Below are 19,137 nucleotides of genomic sequence, written 5' to 3'. Positions count from 1 at the left end.
CACCGCAGTGGCAGGCAGAAACACCTATATAACATGCCGCGTGATTGGGTACCCGTATTACTCCATCAAGTGGCTAAAGGATGGGATGCAGCTGCCTGATAATCATCGTCAAGTGGTGTTTGAGAATGGCACGCTGAGGCTTACGGACGTGCAGAAGGGCGCAGATGAGGGGACCTACTTGTGTAGTGTTTTGATCCAGCCCCAAGTGTCAATCAACCAAACTGTGCATGTTACTGTAAAAGGTAAGTGTGGCATGAATGAATGTGTTAGGTAATGTCTTTGGAAAATGTAACCATCCAAACAATCCAATGGTCACAAGATAATGATGACACTGTTCAAGCAGACCATGAAAGAGAGAAGACAGAAACTAACAAACCTAGAATTGCCAACATTATGTAAAATGGTTGCTCTTTTTTTAATACGGATCGAGGAAATGGAGATTTGGGATCGAATGTAGATTTTTATTTCTCGATTCGAGATGCTTGTGTCTAAATTTTGTTTGGTCTGGGAGTCGGCTAACGATGGTAACAGGGCAGCTGCAGAGGTGTTTAAGTGTGTGTGCATGTGCCTGAGTGTGAGTGTGTCTGATTTAATTAGATGAATAATAATGAAGCCTAGATTAAATCCCCCAGATGTCTCAGCTGTAGTACCCCCATCTCAACCTCCATTACTATGGCAACAGAATGACTTCCCCCTGCCAATTGGACTCTAACCAGAGCAGCTATTATGGGCTGCAGGAGATGGGGGCCGAAGGGTATGGTGGTAAAAAAGGGGGCCCACTGGCCAATGACCTTCTCCATCTCTTTTAGCATTGCTCCAGATGGCTGCGTTGCCACTCTTACTGCTTCTTTTATCCCACTGAGTCTCTGTACGTTTCCTGTGTGTGTCCCTCAGTGCCACCCCTCATCCAGCCATTCGATATCCCCTCTACCTCAGTGGGGAAGCTCATGTACATCGCCTGTGTGGTGTCATCTGGGGACATGCCCATACGCATCACCTGGCACAAAGATGGCCAGCTTATTGTGCCAGGCTCCGCCTCTGGGGTCGCAATAGAGACCAAAGAGTTCATGAGCTCCCTGCAAATCTCCAAGGTGACTCTGAAGCACAACGGAAACTACACCTGCATCGCTAGCAACGCTGCTGCCACCGTCAGCTGGGAGAGACAGCTGATTGTCACTGGTGAGAATGAACTAGCAATCTAAACCTTACCTTGTATTCTGAAGGTCTAACTTGAACCAATCAGTGACAGAAATATAGAAAGTGAACAAACCTCTATCTGTTAAGTCTGTTAAAAAATTGCCACAAATTTTGACCTCCCACCTCCTTACACGTGTTTTGGGAATTTTTAAAGTGCATTAGTTTTAAATAAGGTAAAAATAGAAACAGCAGAACAAGTCCTTCAATCAGTGACAGACAATATATAAGTTAAATATGACCCCTGTCATTGTGAAGTACCACCCCTACAAGCAGTTAAAGAGCATTTCTGCACTGTAGATATCTTATCAAATCTTTTTTAAGCCATAAAGTCCTCTGATGGTGAAAGGAGAGACGGTGGATCAAGATGAAGATATGACTGAGTTACATCAAATTCACCAGCATGCAAAATTTAGTTACAATTTCTCACACTTTTTGGTTACATTCATTTATTATAATTATTTAAAGTTTAAAATGATGTTCATGGTTTGGCCTAAAATAGTTCTTACACCAAGATGCCATGATGGTGCCAATGTCAACAATGTCACTTTTTGCTTCGTTTCAGGAAATACCATTACTTTGTTAGAGTTAAAAATGAAAACTAGATAGAGTTAGAAGATAATCATGGTTTGGGTAAAATGCCTTTTGTTGTTTTTAGAGGCCAGCTGGTTAACTAGCTAGTACAAATTCCTGAGTGGGATTGGTTTGACTCTGCTGTGCAAGCTTAGACCTACAGTGGTCTTTTAGAAACACTACACACACACCTTTTACTTGAAGTCTCATCGTTTAGATTAAAACACATTTGTTTTGTTTCTCAGTGCCTCCACGTTTCGTGGTGCAGCCCAACAACCAGGACTGCATTTACGGAAAAGCCGGAGTTCTAAATTGCTCTGTGGAGGGTTACCCACCTCCAAAGGTCATGTGGAAACATGCTAAAGGTAAAAGCAGCTGCAACAACATATGTTAGCAAAAAAAAAAACGATGAAAGCACTAACATGCTAACATACATGCATTGTGGTTTGTCCTGCAGGTGTCGGAAACCCACAGCAGTACCATCCTGTCCCACTTACAGGTCGCATCCAAATCATGTCAAATGGCTCTCTCCTTATCCGACATGTTCTTGAGGATGACCGGGGGTACTACCTCTGTCAGGCCTCTAACGGTGTAGGCTCAGACATCAGTAAAAGCATGATCCTCACTGTCAAGAGTAAGTGTCAATCTCTTTTTTTTCCCTTTTTTTTCTGGCATAAATCCACTTCCTTTCATTCCCACATCTCCTGGTTGGTACAAAAATAAATCTTAGCTTTTTTTATAGACAGGAATCAGGACTTCTAAGGTGCACTTTTGCCCCAGGCTACTATGGCATGTACTGAATGCAACAAGGTCTTGTCTCTGTCCTGCACATTCCTAACTGGGGATGCCTTTGCTATTGATTTATTTGTTTCGGCTTTTGGTCTGTGCGCTCCAGATTGTTTGCTGGGGAAAAGAGATGATGAATTAGTGATGAAAACAAAACCACAGGATCTCCACTCAATCAATAATCCATGTCTGAGGAAAAAAAAAGAGGAAGGAAAACCAAAGTATGGGAAGAAGAGAACAAGACGAAGCAAATAGAGAGGGTAGATATAGTATAATAGGGCCAGCGAAGCTTGAAGCGTGAAATGACAACGGAGAACGGAGGGCAGGAATAGTGATGTCTATACATCGGTAATATATCCTCAGCTTTCAATACCACATCCCCATTCCCTCATCTCATTACTCCATATAAAACTATTCATTACTCTGACACGTGTCTGTGAATCTGCTCAGTTCCTGCCATGATCACCAGCCACCCCAACACCACCATGGCGAGGAAAGGCCAGACTAAGGAGCTGAACTGCACAGCGCGGGGCGAGCAGCCCATTATTATCCGCTGGGAGAGAGGAGACACAGTCATTGATGCAGAGAGGAACCCCCGGTATTCCATCACCATCAACAAGAAGGGGGATGAAGTCATCTCAACCCTAAAGGTCAGAACGACTATCTGACCAAGAACTCAACTTAAAACTGTAGACATTGTTAATTTGCTCACCTTTTGAGACCGTAGTGCACTTTGTTGATAAGTGAGCTTAAAAGATGGAGGGAGACATTGATTCAAATTTCCAAAGCAAATTAAGGTAACTAAATTGGAAATACAAAAAAAATCTATATATTATGAAGGTAATTATTTAACAAGAATATTAATTAAAATATGGTTGAATTATTTTACTTTAATGAGTGTTGTTTTTAGAGCTTAATATAGGTTAAATTGAATAAAATGTTTCTAGTCCATGCTTAAGTGTATTTTTGTGTATTTTATGACACATTGTAACAGTGTTGTTGTGCATCCTTTTTCTGACAGCTGAACCCAGCTGAGAGAGGAGATTCTGTCTTCTTCTCCTGCCATGCTATCAACTCCTATGGAGAGGGTCGAGGGCTTATCCAGCTCACAGTACAAGGTATTTCTGCAAAATCCTATAAAGCATCAAAGTAGCATGGTTTTGACAGGTTATAGTTAAATCTTTGGCATTAATCATGGCACAAAACACTCCTTTGTGGGGTTTTTTTCCCCTTAAATATAGAACCACCAGATCCCCCCGAGCTGGAGGTGAGAGAGGTTAAGGACAGGAGCATGAACCTACGCTGGATCCAAAGGTTTGATGGCAACAGCATCATCACCAGCTATGATATTGAGTACAAGAACAAGTCAGGTAGGACCTTTTCCTTTATAAAAATAGCATAAACTTTTTATGATCTTTTTTATGGGCATAAAGAGATTTAACATCTGCATATGTTTGACAGACTCATGGGATCACATGTACACAACCAGGAACATCTCGCCAACCAATAACCAAGCCAATATTGTAGAGCTACACCCAGCCTGTGTTTACAGCATCCGCATGTACTCTTATAACAAGATTGGACGCAGCCTTCCAAGTAAAGAGCTCACGATCAGCACTGAGGAAGCACGTAAGTCACTGATTTCCTCCTCTAAATCTTTTCTATGTCCTTCATGTCTGTCTCGCTTTTCCATGTAAAGCAAGGCAAGGTGATTCAAAAAAGAGATCAAAACATCAGAAAACAAGTAATTTCATGTTAATTATTTTAACAGTAACTCTTAATTGTCATCAATAGCACCCGACGGGCCGCCAATGGATGTAGTGCTGCAGCCAATGACGTCTCAGAGCATCCGAGTTACATGGAGGGTAAAATCACTTTTCCCTTTTTTCTTTATTACATCATGTCATACTGTGTATTTATACATGGAGGGAGAAGACTGAAAAAAGAAAGATTGAGAGAAATGCTCAGCGCATCATGGGATCGCCTCCAGAAGCCTGAGCCTGTTGCAGCATAACTTGGGGAATAGCCAAGGGTAAACCAAGCCAACCATAACTCTAACCTTAAAAATGATGAAAGTTTTCAATCTAATCTTGAAGCTAGAAAGGGGCTAAAGAAGTTATTTGACTAATTTTAGAAACACCAGGAACCACAAACAAACCTGCAGTCTGAGCGCATAGTACTTGGTTGGGAACGACATAGAACCATGGCATCCTTATGGAGCTTGGTCACTTCAAGTTTTATCTTCAAGTCTTATCCTGGACATGAACTGGGAAAATGAAGAGAAGAAAGACAAACAGCAGAAATATTATCTAATTTGCTAGTTTTCATCACAACCCTTGCTGCAGGACTTGGGATCAGCTGGAGACCTTTCAGAACATTTGTGGGACATCCCAACAATAAGAATTTGCAGGAGTCCTCAATCCAAATGTAACAAATGTATGGAATACTTTTTTTGTCACTCTCCATTGGGAGGTTCCTAATTTTGGCAATATTTCATAGATTATAGAAGGCAGTCCCACAGATTTCTTTTATATGTGAGGACAGATTCTGGTTCAAAATTATTCTGAGGTTAACACTGGAAGCCAAGTTAATGCCTTTCAGAGTAATTACATAGTGTTTACCTGAGGCGCTCAGGTCCAAGTACAAGAGCCTCAGTTTTGTCTGGAGTTTTGCTAATTAAAAGTGTGTTGAGAAATGTACTGAGGTAAATGGCTTGAACTGACCTAACACATTTTCTGAGATTGAACTTTTTATTATTTAATGATAAAAAAAAAAAAAGATCATTTAATCTAGTAAACACTGTGATGGACTGGCGACTTGTCCAGGATGTGCCCTGCTTCTCGCCCAATGATAGCTGGGATAGGCTCCAGCTTCCCTGCGAGCCTTATTTGGACTAAACGGTTAAGAAAATGTTTTTATTTTCAATGCTGCTTTTCCAAGCTTAATCTTATTATCCTTTCAAACTTTCAGGCTCCTAAGAAGGAGCTGCAGAATGGTGTGATACGAGGCTACCAGATTGGCTACAGAGAGAACGGTCCAGGTAGCAACGGCCAGTACAGCATTGTAGAGATGAAAGCCACGGGGGACAGTGAGGTGTACACTTTGGACAACCTGAAGAAGTTTGCCCAGTACGGAGTTGTGGTCCAAGCCTTCAACAGAGCTGGGACGGGCCCATCCAGCACTGAGATCAATGCCACCACACTGGAAGATGGTAGGAGAAGTATATGACAAGATGAAGAATTAGAAGAGTAGGAGGAAGTGGTTGTAAAAGGGAATACTTCTTTTATTTGTCCGAAAGAGAAGAACGCAACTACAGGATGAAAATGAATGCAGACACATATGCTTTAACAAAATGGTAGAAATGGATTTGCAGCACATCCCCCCACTATGCTCTCCACATTAATTAGCTACCTCATTAGGCTGATAGAGAGCAAGAGTTGAACAAGCAACACCATTACTCTGTAAATGTCTGCCAACGCCACCTTTTTTCCCTTCTCTTCTTCTTCTTCTGTCTATTTCACGAGTTTCCATACTTTATCATTTTCTACGGTCCCTTCCTGTCTGAATGAAGTGATGATAGACACCTGGAGTGATGGTAATTGGCCAAGTGTGCCGTCTGAAGTTGCCCTTACAACTGCCATTGGATTGAAGAGGAACATTGTCATCCTACAGATTTTGTCCTCCATTTTTCAGCTCACCTCATCTGAATTTTATCCCCTTAGATGTGGCTGATTTACAATTCATGCTGCTCTCCCAGTGATCCTTCTCCCGTAGCATCAGTCCCTCCACCACTGCTCCACTCCACTCTAAAAGCTGGAAACAAACAAGAAGCAATTCAAAGCTAATTTCAGCTCATTTGACTGATTTATTTCAGCGTAGTCTGCTTGTGGTTTGTAATTTCAGGTTATCATTGCTCATCAGGGCCAGATAGATCTGTCGGCTCTTCTTAAAGGCAACAAGATTGTTTTTATCACTTAGAAAGGAAAAACAAAGCACCGCTAACGTGACCTTTCTGCTGTCCTCAGTGCCCAGTGAGCCCCCCCAGAACGTGAGAGCAATCTCGGTGACATCGGACGAGGCGGTGATCACCTGGGCAGAGCCTCCACGGCTGACGCTGCACGGTGTGCTGAAAGGCTACCGGGTTGTGTTTTGGTCCCTCTTCCCTGACGGAGGTGGGTGCTGTGGGGGCCAGGCCCAGTGGCCAATGCAGAGTAATTATCACCTATCTCATTTTAAAATTCACTTACCCACCCTCACCCTCACCTTCCACTCTGTCAGTGTTGTAAGAATGTGTTGTCTATCCACACATTTCTCATGACTCACTTGTTGTTCCTTAGTGTGCAGATAAAACTGTCCATGTATGTGTTTACCGTTGTGAGCGTCTGTGTGTGTGTGTAGCTCAGAAATCTCTCCTTGTCTCTAAAGAATTCTATGCATTTGCTAAACATGCTGCACATTTTGCTTCTGCCTTGTGATCCGAGCTGTCTTTTCCCTGCAAGGCACCTTTACCAAATCAATAAACTTTCACATAAGTATATTTTGTCTGACATACTTTTGGTCTGTGAGAAAACAAGGTTTCCTTCCCTGTACACTCTCAGAATGGGGAGAAATGCAGAACATCACCACCACACGGGAACAGGTGGAGCTGCGAGGACTTGAGAAGTTCACCAACTATAGCGTCCAGGTGTTGGCCTACACACAAGCTGGAGATGGAGTCCGCAGTAATGTCCTGTATATCCAAACCCGTGAAGATCGTGAGTATATAGTTTTTAAGCTGTTCCACTAAAATGTTTTAGTGCAGGAAAGTGTCCACATTGTAAGGAGATTGTGGATGGGAGGCAGATAAAATGGGTGCCGGGTTGCTTCTTCAATCCATGACAAAAGCTCATTTATGTTGGGAAGCTCCATTAGCAGTGCTAATGAGAATTAAGAGGCTTTGGGTCTGCAGCTCAGAGCTGAAGGAGGGCTGGCAGGAGACTCTAGTTGGGGGAAAGGAGGAGGGGGATGCTCTCTCAGAGCATATAGCATCGAGGAGTCAGCCATCAAGCCAGACCCGCATCCTCTCCACCAGCCCTCTTGCCATAGGCATAGGGATTAACTCCTCACGGATTAGAGAGAATTAATTTTGTGCTTACACCATTGGAGGCGGGATTACAGGCAGATCCATGTCTCTTTTTAAAGGAGGAGGAGGGGCCTGGGGGGGCTTGAAGATGCAAAGATACAAAAGTGATCACACATTTGTAACTGTACTGGTGACAAACAATGATTACAGAAATGTCATGACCATTTATTTTATTTTGTTTTGTTTTGTTTTGTTTTGTTTTGTTTTGTTTTATTTTATTTTATTTTATTTTATTTTATTTTATTTTATTTTATTTTATTTTATTTTATTTTATTTTATTCTTTTTTTTTCCCTGAGCAGGTGAAACTTTGATAGCAGGTGATGTTTATATTTCCATTTCTTCGGGCGTACTAGCAGTATGTATGTGTTCTGGAAGGACAATCTCTTGTTCACTCAGCAGAATTGTGCCTCTGCTCCTCATCATGACTTGGGGTGCGTTGGCTGTGTGGCAGACTGTCTGTCTGTCTGTAGTCTGGGGCAGCTTTTGGGCACCAGATGGGACTTATCCCCCACCCAACCACCCACCCACCCCATCCCTCACTCTGCCACTCCTACTTTGACATGGCGGTCCAGTTATGATAATGATGACTGCCTCTTAGGCTCCCCCTTTGCTACAGCCATCATCACTTCCTCGGGAACGGCACCTAACATTCTCACCTTTGTTCCATCCCCGCCTCCATCTTTTAAAACGTCTCTTGTTATATCCCTCCTTTCTGAGTTTATGTGGTTTTCATGTATGCCTGTGTCATGTGTAGGACAGAGGAGTTGACGGTGGTTTGGGTGAAAGACCATCAGTAAGCTTCAGAAACAATGAAAAAAAAAGAAGCGTAGGACAGATTTAGATGGAAAACTTTGGTTGGTTCCCTCTGTAAAACTCAGATGAGGCCCACTGTCAGACATGAGTTATATTTATAGTATGGACTGAATGGGCTTGATAGGTTGAGCCCTACACAGTTCAGCCAAAGTGACAAAAGCACCTTTGTTCCCTTTTCATAGTATGTAGTGTCCTGATGTGTTTTTGTAAAGCGTGAATCCTTTCATAAACCCCTCTCGTGCTATTATCTTGTAATCAAAGCATTAAGCGCTGTCTTGTATAAAGCTGAAGTGGCTAGCGGAGGATCAGACACTAATGTCTAATCTGTTTGTGGGTTTGAGAGTTAAGAGAATGCTGGGTGTCACTGCGTTAGAATGCTGACCAATTTCTAAATGAACATATGTCACCGCCGTCCACCCAAAGGGAGTTCTTCCAAGTCCTCCCAGAGCGGCTTAGTGCAGGATAAGACTATCAATCTGCAAACAGCCCTGCTCACTTTAACAAGCATCCAACACCCAGTATGTGCATGCGCAAACACTCACACACACGCATGCACACAACATATGCAAGGCTGTGTGTGCTGATGTTGCTATGTGATTTCTCTAGTTCCTGGTCCACCAGCTGGCATCAAGGCAGTTCCTTCCTCTCCGAGCAGTGTGGTTGTGTCCTGGTTGCCTCCTCTCAAACCAAATGGTGTTATCCGCAAGTACACCATCTACTGCTCAAGTCCAGGATCTGGCCAGCCGGTAAGTCTTCCTTCTGCTGCTGTGACTCATGAGGGGTCAGTTAAAAAGGTTTTAAGGTGCTTGTGGATCAAGTGAGTTGATAAAAATCTGCAGAGGGAAATAATTAATTTGGCACCAAAATCATAAATTGAACCTGTGTGTGTGTGTGTGTGTGTGTGCATATCTTTGTGCATGTCTCTCTTTCACTGTGTTTGCACCATTGCTTTATTTCCTGCCCTCCCAGTTGAACAGATGAGGTTGTCTTGGCAACGTGATGAGACGTAGATATGCAAATGAGGCCGAGAACAAGCTCACACATGCACACTGCCGCATCAGAAACACAAACACACACGCAGACATCACATTTTAACATTTTCTGTTTATGTACGTACATGCAGTGTTTCGATTCTGGTTCGATGGTATGCACACAAACACCAAGCACTCAGTGAAGTCTGATATAAGGAAAGATTCTCACTTTCTTATTATTCACAAATACTCCTCCCTTCCTGTGCATGAGTGCCATGTAAATGAGCACGGGCAGAGAAAGAAGGGAGGGGACGGGGGGGGAGTTGAGAGAGAAAAAGAGACACACCATTAAGAGGTAGGGAGACACTGTGGGGGGAAAGGAGAGAAAAAGAGAGGGATGAGGGAGGCAGGCAGGGTGGAAGGGAGGAGCAGAGGAGGGTATCAGTCACATCGAGATGAGAGTGCTTTTGTCCTTCTTTTCATTATCTGCCTATATCACTCCCTGGATCACCACAACACCACCACGATGCTGGAGGAATGTTCGAATCCCCCTGCACACACACACACACACATCCACACACACATATATATATACCCCCCCCCCCCCCTCCCCCATCCTCTCCTCTTCACTGAGCAACACATAGTGGGATAGAAGGAAAAGACAGCAGTGAAGGAACTAAAGATGAACAGAGGTGAGCAGAGTAAAGAGATAGAAAAGGATTATCTTGAAATACAGATGGTTTTGTTCACGCACAACCTTTTTTGAGAGAATTTAGGAGCACATTTGCCTTCAAAAAGATGTGTGTAGGAATGAATAATGTTGATAAGTTACTCCACTAATGGATGAATCATACTTAGTTGTCATATTTTTTCCTTAATTATATTCAATTAAATACTTTTTACTCCTTTAACTCTTTTTTTTTTTTTTTTTTTTTTTTTTAAGTAACCTGCTCTTTATAATTGGCCTCCAAAAAGCTCCTTCACACTGAAAACCCTTTTCCCACAATAACACCAGACAACACATTACTTCAATATTTTCCAAGCATGTCATATTTATTTAGAGAGTTGTTTAGCTTTTAATACAGTGTTTCTGGTGCTGCCTTATACCAGCTTTTGTAAATTTGGAGCAAAAATCTTTAAGCAGGTTCAATAACTTCATTACCACTGACTCAATCTTATTCCCTTTGTGTTTTATAATTTGTAGCTTTGATCAGGTGTGTAGAAAAAAATATTGACATTGGCAGGGATTTCAAATCTTTGGGCTGGAAAGAAGAATATGAAGACTTATTGTATTTCTGACTCTCTAAATTGACTTCAGTTCATAGAACATTCTATATGGATGCCTTAAAAAGGAGGGGAAAAAGACATACAATAATTCTGAAGATCAGTGAAACCCCATTTAAAAAAAAACACTGTCGTCGTTACCACTAAATAAAAATGTGACAAATACTTTCATGTAGGTAAAAATATTCAAAAACAACTTTGATTATGATTTAAGAAGAATAAATACTTAGCTAGCACAAAAGTCAGTGTCATAATGAGCTTTAAAGGGAAAAGAGTTGGTGACAGCAAAAATTTATGGTACAGTTCACAAGGCAAGGCACCGCTATGATGTACTTATACCTTTGTACATTTGTGAGCATTCGCCTTTAATTCACATTCAGTCTGTAGATTTTGTAACGCTTGTGAATTATATTAGTGCGTCTTGCACACAACTGCCGTCAACACCGTCTTGTTTGTGTGTTATGAGAGTGCTAAAATGACATGGCGTGCTGTCTCATTTTCCAGGCGCCCAGTGAGTACGAGGCTAACCCAGAGATGCTCTTCTACCGTATCACGCACCTTACCCGTGGTAAACAATACCACATCTGGGCTGCGGCCGTGACAACTGCTGGCCGAGGCAACATCAGCGCAAAGGTCACAGTGGAGCCTGCTGGGAAAGGTGGGTCCTCCAGGCGAGCCTGTGGTGTAGGAGAAGGGTAAAGAGATTTGTGTAAAGGTTATGAGGGAGAGCGCTCTAAAGACAGCTACGAACCGGCAACGTGATCTCTTCTGAGCAGGTCGCTTTCATCTCACCCTCTCCCGCATCTCTCTGACTACACTCGCTGCTATTGATTGACAGCTGTAGTATTGATTGAGTTGTGGCTATGTTGCGAGAAACGCTGTTGTTAATTATGCGGTGATGAACAGAGCCTATCTAGTAAAATGACCCCCAGGGAGAGCGATAGCAGGCCAGAATCAATAAAGGGGCGGAACTATGGAGAAAAGATAGACTGAAAGTAAGAGGCTTCAGGAGGGGCTACTTTCAAACCCTCTGCTACAGCTTTTTATTCCTTCAGCATTAGATAAAGGCCTTTCCCCTCAGGCAAGCTGGACCACTCATACACAAACAGCAGACACACACACACAGACAACCGAAAGTACCAGGAAGATACTTTGGTGTATTTATTTATAAGCATGTATGCAGAAAACTTAAGGTAACTATTGAGCATTTTGTGTCTTTACATCCAGTACCGGCTAAGATCCTGTCGTTCGGGGGCACAGTGACCACACCCTGGATGAAGGAAGTGCGTCTGCCCTGCAGCTCAGTTGGAGAGCCTGCCCCCACAATTAAATGGACCAAAGACAGGTCAGAGCACACTTTTGTGTCAGTCATGGCACACTCAGACACACTCTCATTGGATATGTTGCTGATGATAACGTCTTCATTCACTTGACGATGCTGACTAACTCACCAATGTTTATGTTCCGTCAGTGAGGACTCTGCCATTCCCGTGACTGCCGACAGTCAACGACAGATCTTATCCAATGGCACGTTGGTGCTGCGCTCAGTCAAAGCAGAGGATTCTGGGTACTACACTTGTACGGCTACAAACACACTCGGATTTGACACCATCATAGTAAATCTCGTGGTACAAGGTAAGAAGAAAATGTTTTGCATCAGCGGGGAGTGTGTTGGCTTTGTGGTGTTTCTGTTTTTGGTGCTGAGTCATGAACTATCTGCTGTACATCCAGTTCCTCCTGATCAACCTCGGCTGACTGTCTCCACCACCTCCACCTCCTCCATCACACTGGCTTGGATTCCTGGAGACAACGGAGGAAGCTCAATCAGAGGTAACTAGACACAGCCCCGTCAAACTTGTGGTTGAATCAGAAACAAAAATCGCGAACCACTAGGAAGACCCTCCTCACTTCACTGCGTTTCGCCTTGCAGCTTCCAGTTGTAGTTATTTTGTACAGTAATCTTATATTTTGAGCTAAAGGAAATCAAACTTGGGATGAGTGTTGCAAATCACAACTAAACACTGCCCTCTGGTGTTGAATAGATGCAGCTCCAGCAAGAACCTGTATTTGCACATAGGAGTACTTGTGTTTGAAACTAAGTTCTGTATGTTCTGTATGACTACAGGATTTGTGCTGCAGTATTCTGTGGACAACACAGAAGAATGGAGAGATGTGTTCATCAGCTCCAGCGAGCGTTCCTTCAGGTTGGACAATCTGCGCTGTGGAACGTGGTACAAAGTGAAATTAGCTGCCAAGAACAGTGTGGGCTCTGGGCGCATCAGTGAGATCATTGAGGCCAAGACACACGGAAGAGGTGAGGGGAAGAGGATGAGTGTCGTAGGTTGGATAGGGTGTGTGTCAGTGTGTCGGGGTAGAGGGAGATTTTGATTCTTAATTCTGCTTGATTTCTAATTTATTCAGTAAATCATTGAATTAAATATGCATCTGTGTCCACTCCTTTTTAATTTATTTGCATAAAAACCGCATTATTTTAACATAAATTTTAAAGGTTTTTTTTTCATTGTTGAGGAAATTTGTAGAAGGGATAATTTAATATTTTCTTTTTTACTTATATCATAGCTGACAGTATATTGGTGGAAAAAACAGTGAATTAAACCTTTAGTGACGATGTTCATCTAAGATGTTAAATTTTTAATAAATTAGGTATGAGGGGTATTGTTTTACCCTTTTATTATTATCTTTTTAACTTGTTTTTGTTGTTCTTTTCTCCCTACAGAACCAGTTTTTAACAAAGACCAGCCGCTGCTCACCCACATCAACTCCACTCATGCAGGGCTCAACCTGCAGGGCTGGACCAGTGGCGGCTGCCCCATTACTGATCTGATGCTGGACTTCCGACCCAAAGGCACCTGGGCCTGGCAAAGCCTCAAGGCCAACTCCACCAATCAGCTCTTCCTCAGTGAGCTGCGTGAGGCCACGTGGTACGAGCTCAAAATGAAGGCCTGTAACAGTGCTGGCTGTGGCAACCAGAGCTCCCAGTTTGCTACGACTGACTATGATGGCAGTGAGTACACACTACAATATTCTCTGAACTCTCGCTTCCTAACTGATCTTTTGGAGTTTTCTAGTTCTTATTTGTTTGTGTTGTTTTTTTCTTTCCTTTTTTTTAAATTTTTTTTTTTACATCTTATCAGGTACAATCCCACCCATTAAATCAGCCCGTGGAGAGGGAGAAGATGTGAAAAAGCTTTTTTCCATTGGCTCTCCTGTTATCCTGGTTACTCTGGGGGTTGCTTTGCTCTTCATTATTCGCAAGAAACGTAAAGAAAAGAGGCTCAAGCGGCTCAGAGGTGAGAGTTAAAAGAGAGTTTGCGAAGAAATTGATCTACTTTTGTTTGATGGATTATTCTAAGAGAAAGTGACAGGTTGCAAACATAATCCTCATATAAACTATAATCTCATTAAGAGTTTATTTTCTTATAGATGCTAAGAGCCTGGCTGAGATGCTTATCAGGTAAGATGCTGCAACTACCTGACTGCTGGTCTTATTCATTTTTGAAACTCAACACAGGGGACATCTGATTTATAATGTCTAAAATCATTGTGCGTTTGTGTGTGTAGCAAGAACAATCGCAGCATAGACACGCCTGTGAAGGGCCCTCCTCAAGGACCAAGGCTTCATATCGACATCCCACGTGTTCAGCTACTCATCGAGGACAAAGAAGGCATCAAACAGATAGGTAGGTCACTGCACGCCAACAAAACACAACTGTCAGCATTTAGTTGGTCATTTTTAGCACATTTATCTCAATGATGCCTTTTTCTCTTACGTGTCTGCAACAGGAGAGGACAAGGCGGCGGTGCCAGTCACAGACACAGAGTTCAGCCAGTCAGTGAATCCACAAAACTTCTGCACAGGAGTGTCTTTGCATCACCAGGCCCTCATCCAGAACTCAGGGCCTCTAATTGACATGTCAGACATCCGTCCTGGCACGAGTGAGTTTATTTTTTACTTAAACTCTCATTTTTGCACGTCTCCATGCAGGCTTCGTGATTGTTTTTACATGGACTCAGCACCTCCATGATGCTAAACTCACTTTCGAACTCTGCAACCTTTTTCAGACCCTGTGTCCCGGAAGAGTATTAAATCAGCTCACAGCTCCAGGAACAGATATTCCAGCCAGTGGACACTGAGCCGACCCAGTCAGAGCCAGTCAACAGCCTCAGCAAGAACTCTGACCTCAGACTGGCGGACGATGGGCTCTCATGGCATCACCGCCACAGAGAGTGACAGTTACAGCGCCAGCCTGTCCCAGGACACAGGTGAGCTGATCCCAACCAGTATAGAAGCTCCTCAAATTTAAACCCTATAACTTGAGGTTAAATCTTAACTTGTAACATGAAAACTGTCTAATATGAAAACGGTTTTCAAAAGTTTCCCCAGGAAAAAAAAAAAGAAGCACAAATCTTTTACATTTAGAAAACAGCTAAAGAAATCTTATCTGTTTTCTAGATAAGGGTCGCAACAGCATGGTGTCCACAGAGAGCGCCTCATCCACCTACGAGGAGCTGGCTCGAGCCTACGAGCACGCCAAGCTGGAGGAACACCTGCAACATGCCAAGTTCACCATCACAGAATGTTTCATCTCCGACAGCTCGTCTGACCAAATGACCACAGGAACTAATGACCCGGCGGACAGCATGACCTCACTCAGTACACCCTCTGAGCCAGGCATCTGCCGCTTCACTGCATCGCCGCCCAAACCGCAGGACTACGACCGCGGTAAAAATGTGGCAGTGCCCATTCCACACCGCGCTAACAAAAGTAAGTGTGTTTCTCCTGTGGGAGGATTGTTAGTTGTTGAATTTGTCCTTCTGGTTTACATTACTGAAATGTGAGTGGGTTTTTTTAGTGTGTGTGTGTGTTTGTAAGTCATAATAATGCAAAGTGACTTCAATTTCAGTAATTAATCTGATTCCCTTCATAGGTGAATTCTGCAATCTCCCCCTGTACATGAAGACAGACCCATTTTTCCGCAAGCAAGGGGAGCTGCATGACCCGTGCCCGGCAGTGCCTCCGCGGGAAGCTTCAATCCGCAGCCTCACGCAGCGGGCGTATCACACCCAGGGCCGTCACAAGACTCTCGACCCTGCCAAGCAGCAGGCCCTGACGCTGGGCCATTCTGGGCTGGGCAGCTTGGGTGCGAGCTCGGGCACTGCCACCTTGCCCCAGAGGACTCTCACGATGCCCAGCTCCAACAACGCAGCGACAGCTTCCACTTCCAGCACAAGCAGCAACCCTCCCAGCAGTAACAAGGTGGGGGGCTCCAGAGACTCGCTTCTCGAGAGCAGCTCCTCCGCACTGGGAAGACTGCAGAAACAGAGTGTGGGGGCGTACTCCAAGTCATACACACTGGTGTAGTCCATTCTCCTCCACAGACTTGCACTGCGGTCCTACTTCAGCCAGTCCCACTCTGGTACTCATCAGTCTGGGCCAGAACGGGCATGCAGCCATCTTTCTTCAAACAAACTAATGGTGAACTGCCCGGCTTCCTGTCTAATTCTCCTCGGGAAAGGTGTTCCCCCAGACAGAGACCCAGCTAACCCTACTTTTCATGTTCACATGGGACTCTACAAAAGAACTACTAACTCCAACTAACAGTTCCAGCCGGCTGGTGCTCAGCTCCACTCACTTCTGGCAGGAGATGAACATTAAAACACAGGAAGGGATTCCTGCGGTCATTTGGAAATACTGACTGTCACTGATGAGCTAAAAGCTCGCAATGATGAAGACTACAATAGCCAGTATGAAGCCGTGTGGCCATCTTGTCTCTCATAAACACACACGTATACTGTCCTCCATAATCTATTGTCAGTTTGCAAGACTTCCACTTGAGTTCCCTCTTCTCACTGTATCTCTCCCCCTTTTTGTGTCTCTTAAAGTCCCAAATTTCTATTGGCAGATTCTCTATTCGTGGTGATTCTACAACGGTGATTCAGGTTCACTTCCCATCACATCAATATTCTCCACATACCGTTATGAAGCTGAACAGCATCTAACTCTTCAATCAAACCATTACAACCCTAAAAAACATAATAACAGCTCACATTACAAATAGAGAATATTTGGTATTATAAAGAATTTTACATATATATTTCTATGTAGGTATATTATTGACATTTAAGTAAAATTATGACAAAGTATAACTTGTATATACTACAATAGTGTGGTGGTATATACAACAATTTAATGTTAATGTCAAATTTTAAGAATGAGACAATCGCTCAATCATTAAATTTTAAAAAAAAGATCAATTTAGAAAAGGTTGGACTGAAGAAAGAAAAATGTTTAGTATATATACAGGATATTCTGCATGTGACTGTATGTAGGCCAGCTAACAGAAAAGGGCCTGGCTCCTGTGTGGACGGGGAGAGACCCGTTTTCTTAGCCCTGTGTTAAGATGGGAGAAGAAGGACAAGCAGAACAAAATGTTGCAATGCCTCCTTGCTTGTGTGTGTTGGGTGGAAACAATCATGACACAAGGTCTTTTAGGATGTCTGGGATGTTACTTGATTCCACTCATGAGGATATGAGCTCAGTAACTTTTTATGGAGCCCAAGTTGCTGATTACAATAACATTCAGAAGCTGGTTTAGTTTCTTACAGTACCCCCAAATCGTGTTTTATCCTTGGAGGAGAAGGTTTGCTGTAAAGTGGCTGCAGACTTCAGTTATTCTCCGGTAATAAGGCCTCTGTTTGTGACTGGATAGCAGACAGATTATGTATCCTTATTCAGCTGTGCCCCTCAGCCAGTCTTCGCTCCTTAAAGGAAAAGCAACAACTATCTGAAGGAATGACAGTCATGATGTGAATGAAATTAAATAATTTAATGTCAAGAGATGTTATATGTCAGGGAGTTCTGTTTTGAAAATGATATAATGCTCACTGAATTGATATCTTTGTTGTCGTCCTGTCTGAAGTACTATAAATGTCCCACTCTCTTTATCTTCATAACCCCTCCATTTGCGCTATATTGTACATTTACACAAGCACCTATTGGGATGCCTTTGTTGAGCGTTCCCACAATAGTGTTTTGTGGTTTATATTTATTTGTCCGTTTGCTTTGTTTGCTCATTTGTTTGCTTAAGAAGAGGCAAATCTGTTCCTCTGTTGAATCTGATTTGTCACACTCACTTTAATATGTTCGGGGTTTTGTCAAAAATCTTGGTTCCAGGGGTCAAACAGTATGAAGCTATGTGGCCTGTGCCGTAAACTAGTTCAGAAAAGTGAAATCAGGGACTTGTAGCTCTTTTTGGTCACGCAAACTACTATATTGTGTATATACTGGACTGGAGTCGGTCTGTAAACCTCAATCACTCCGGCTCCCGTCATCTCGTCCCCCCCCCATTCAGATAAATTAAATGAAAAAGTCACCACTCTAACCATTATAGATTCATCATCTCTACCTTTGTCAGTGTTGTTTATAGATTAAGTCTTGTACATAAAACACAATTTTGTATGAAGAGCTATTTTCGTCAGAGTAAATCAGGGGACACATCAGGGTTGAACGCCCCCGTTTCAAAATTGAAATAGCATCAAAAATAAGATATTTTACTTTTGGGCAAAATACTTTTTTTTTCTTTCCCCATATGTTTTTGATACTAATTTGTTAAACTTTTTATTCTTTTTTTTTAAAAGTCTTTTGATGTTGTCATTTGTCCTGTTTTACTTTTTTTTATTATCATTATTTTGTATTTTGTTCATCCTCAGAAAAGTCATTGCATGCTTGCTAAAAGGGAAAAATTGATGGAAAAAAATGTATGAAAATCAAAAACTCTAAAAAAAAAAAAAAAAAAAAAAATGTTGAGGGTATCCCAAACATTTGTTTGAGTTGCTTGTTACAGCAATTGCTTGTGTTCAAAGGTACATTTTCTATGAAAAGAAAGCAAAAACTAAAAAGATCATTCTAACACCTTGTGCAATAAAGCTATCTTTCATACGTCACGGTTTCTGTCATTTCCAACAGGCTTCTTTTATTATCAATTGAAAATCCCTTGAAGACTTTCTAATTTTCTTTCTAATTATTAGACTGGTCACTGATGTTTTAGAAACTGTATTGGAAAATATCTATTCACTATTTTCCATATCCACTTATCCCATTTCACTATAGGTGGCTGGAGCCGGTCTCACATGCTACTAAGGTCAGGGTACACCCGGAATAGACCACCAGGTCGATCACAGGGAGATGAGCAACTATTCACATTCACTCCTAGAGAATTTAGAAACACCAATTCACCGAACAAGTACGTTTATGGATTGTTGGAGGAAGATCTACTCAGAGAGAACATGCAAACTCCACACGGAAACAATCCAGCAGAGGTTCAAAGCAGTAACTTTATGCTGTGAGATGATGGAGCTAGCCACCGCACCCC

General features: G+C 42.6%; 1 protein-coding gene across 4 annotated transcripts in view; it reads left to right on the top strand.

Annotated features, from left to right (window-relative positions):
- Positions 1-16,127, top strand: part of LOC306761179 (cell adhesion molecule DSCAML1-like) — a gene marked incomplete at both ends in the record, with an annotated part of 49,950 nt that extends 33,823 nt beyond the window's left edge. The window contains 26 exons of one of the 4 annotated variants that reach the window (XM_079247280.1): positions 1-242; positions 895-1,179; positions 2,013-2,132; positions 2,225-2,401; positions 3,004-3,203; positions 3,575-3,671; positions 3,795-3,923; positions 4,015-4,182; positions 4,348-4,418; positions 5,524-5,764; positions 6,579-6,764; positions 7,152-7,307; positions 9,096-9,235; positions 11,249-11,402; positions 11,972-12,089; positions 12,216-12,379; positions 12,476-12,574; positions 12,870-13,058; positions 13,482-13,769; positions 13,900-14,055; positions 14,189-14,219; positions 14,327-14,445; positions 14,549-14,701; positions 14,828-15,028; positions 15,219-15,530; positions 15,694-16,127. The exon at positions 1-242 is cut by the window's left edge and continues 31 nt beyond it. In XM_079247280.1, coding sequence (XP_079103406.1) covers positions 1-242; positions 895-1,179; positions 2,013-2,132; positions 2,225-2,401; positions 3,004-3,203; positions 3,575-3,671; positions 3,795-3,923; positions 4,015-4,182; positions 4,348-4,418; positions 5,524-5,764; positions 6,579-6,764; positions 7,152-7,307; positions 9,096-9,235; positions 11,249-11,402; positions 11,972-12,089; positions 12,216-12,379; positions 12,476-12,574; positions 12,870-13,058; positions 13,482-13,769; positions 13,900-14,055; positions 14,189-14,219; positions 14,327-14,445; positions 14,549-14,701; positions 14,828-15,028; positions 15,219-15,530; positions 15,694-16,127 — 4,630 coding nt within the window. Of the gene's footprint in view, positions 243-894; positions 1,180-2,012; positions 2,133-2,224; positions 2,402-3,003; positions 3,204-3,574; positions 3,672-3,794; positions 3,924-4,014; positions 4,183-4,347; positions 4,419-5,523; positions 5,765-6,578; positions 6,765-7,151; positions 7,308-9,095; positions 9,257-11,248; positions 11,403-11,971; positions 12,090-12,215; positions 12,380-12,475; positions 12,575-12,869; positions 13,059-13,481; positions 13,770-13,899; positions 14,056-14,188; positions 14,220-14,326; positions 14,446-14,548; positions 14,702-14,827; positions 15,029-15,218; positions 15,537-15,693 lie in introns of all 4 variants that reach the window. The other 3 variants (XM_079247279.1, XM_079247277.1, XM_079247278.1) reach the window with 3 other exon arrangements.
- Between the last annotated feature and the right edge of the window lie 3,010 nt (positions 16,128-19,137).

Source organism: Telmatherina bonti, assembly GCF_933228915.1.
Source record: "Telmatherina bonti genome assembly, chromosome: 10".
In the NCBI taxonomy this organism is placed as follows: Eukaryota; Metazoa; Chordata; class Actinopteri; order Atheriniformes; family Telmatherinidae; genus Telmatherina; species Telmatherina bonti.
This window is presented reverse-complemented; position numbering and strand designations above follow the sequence as displayed.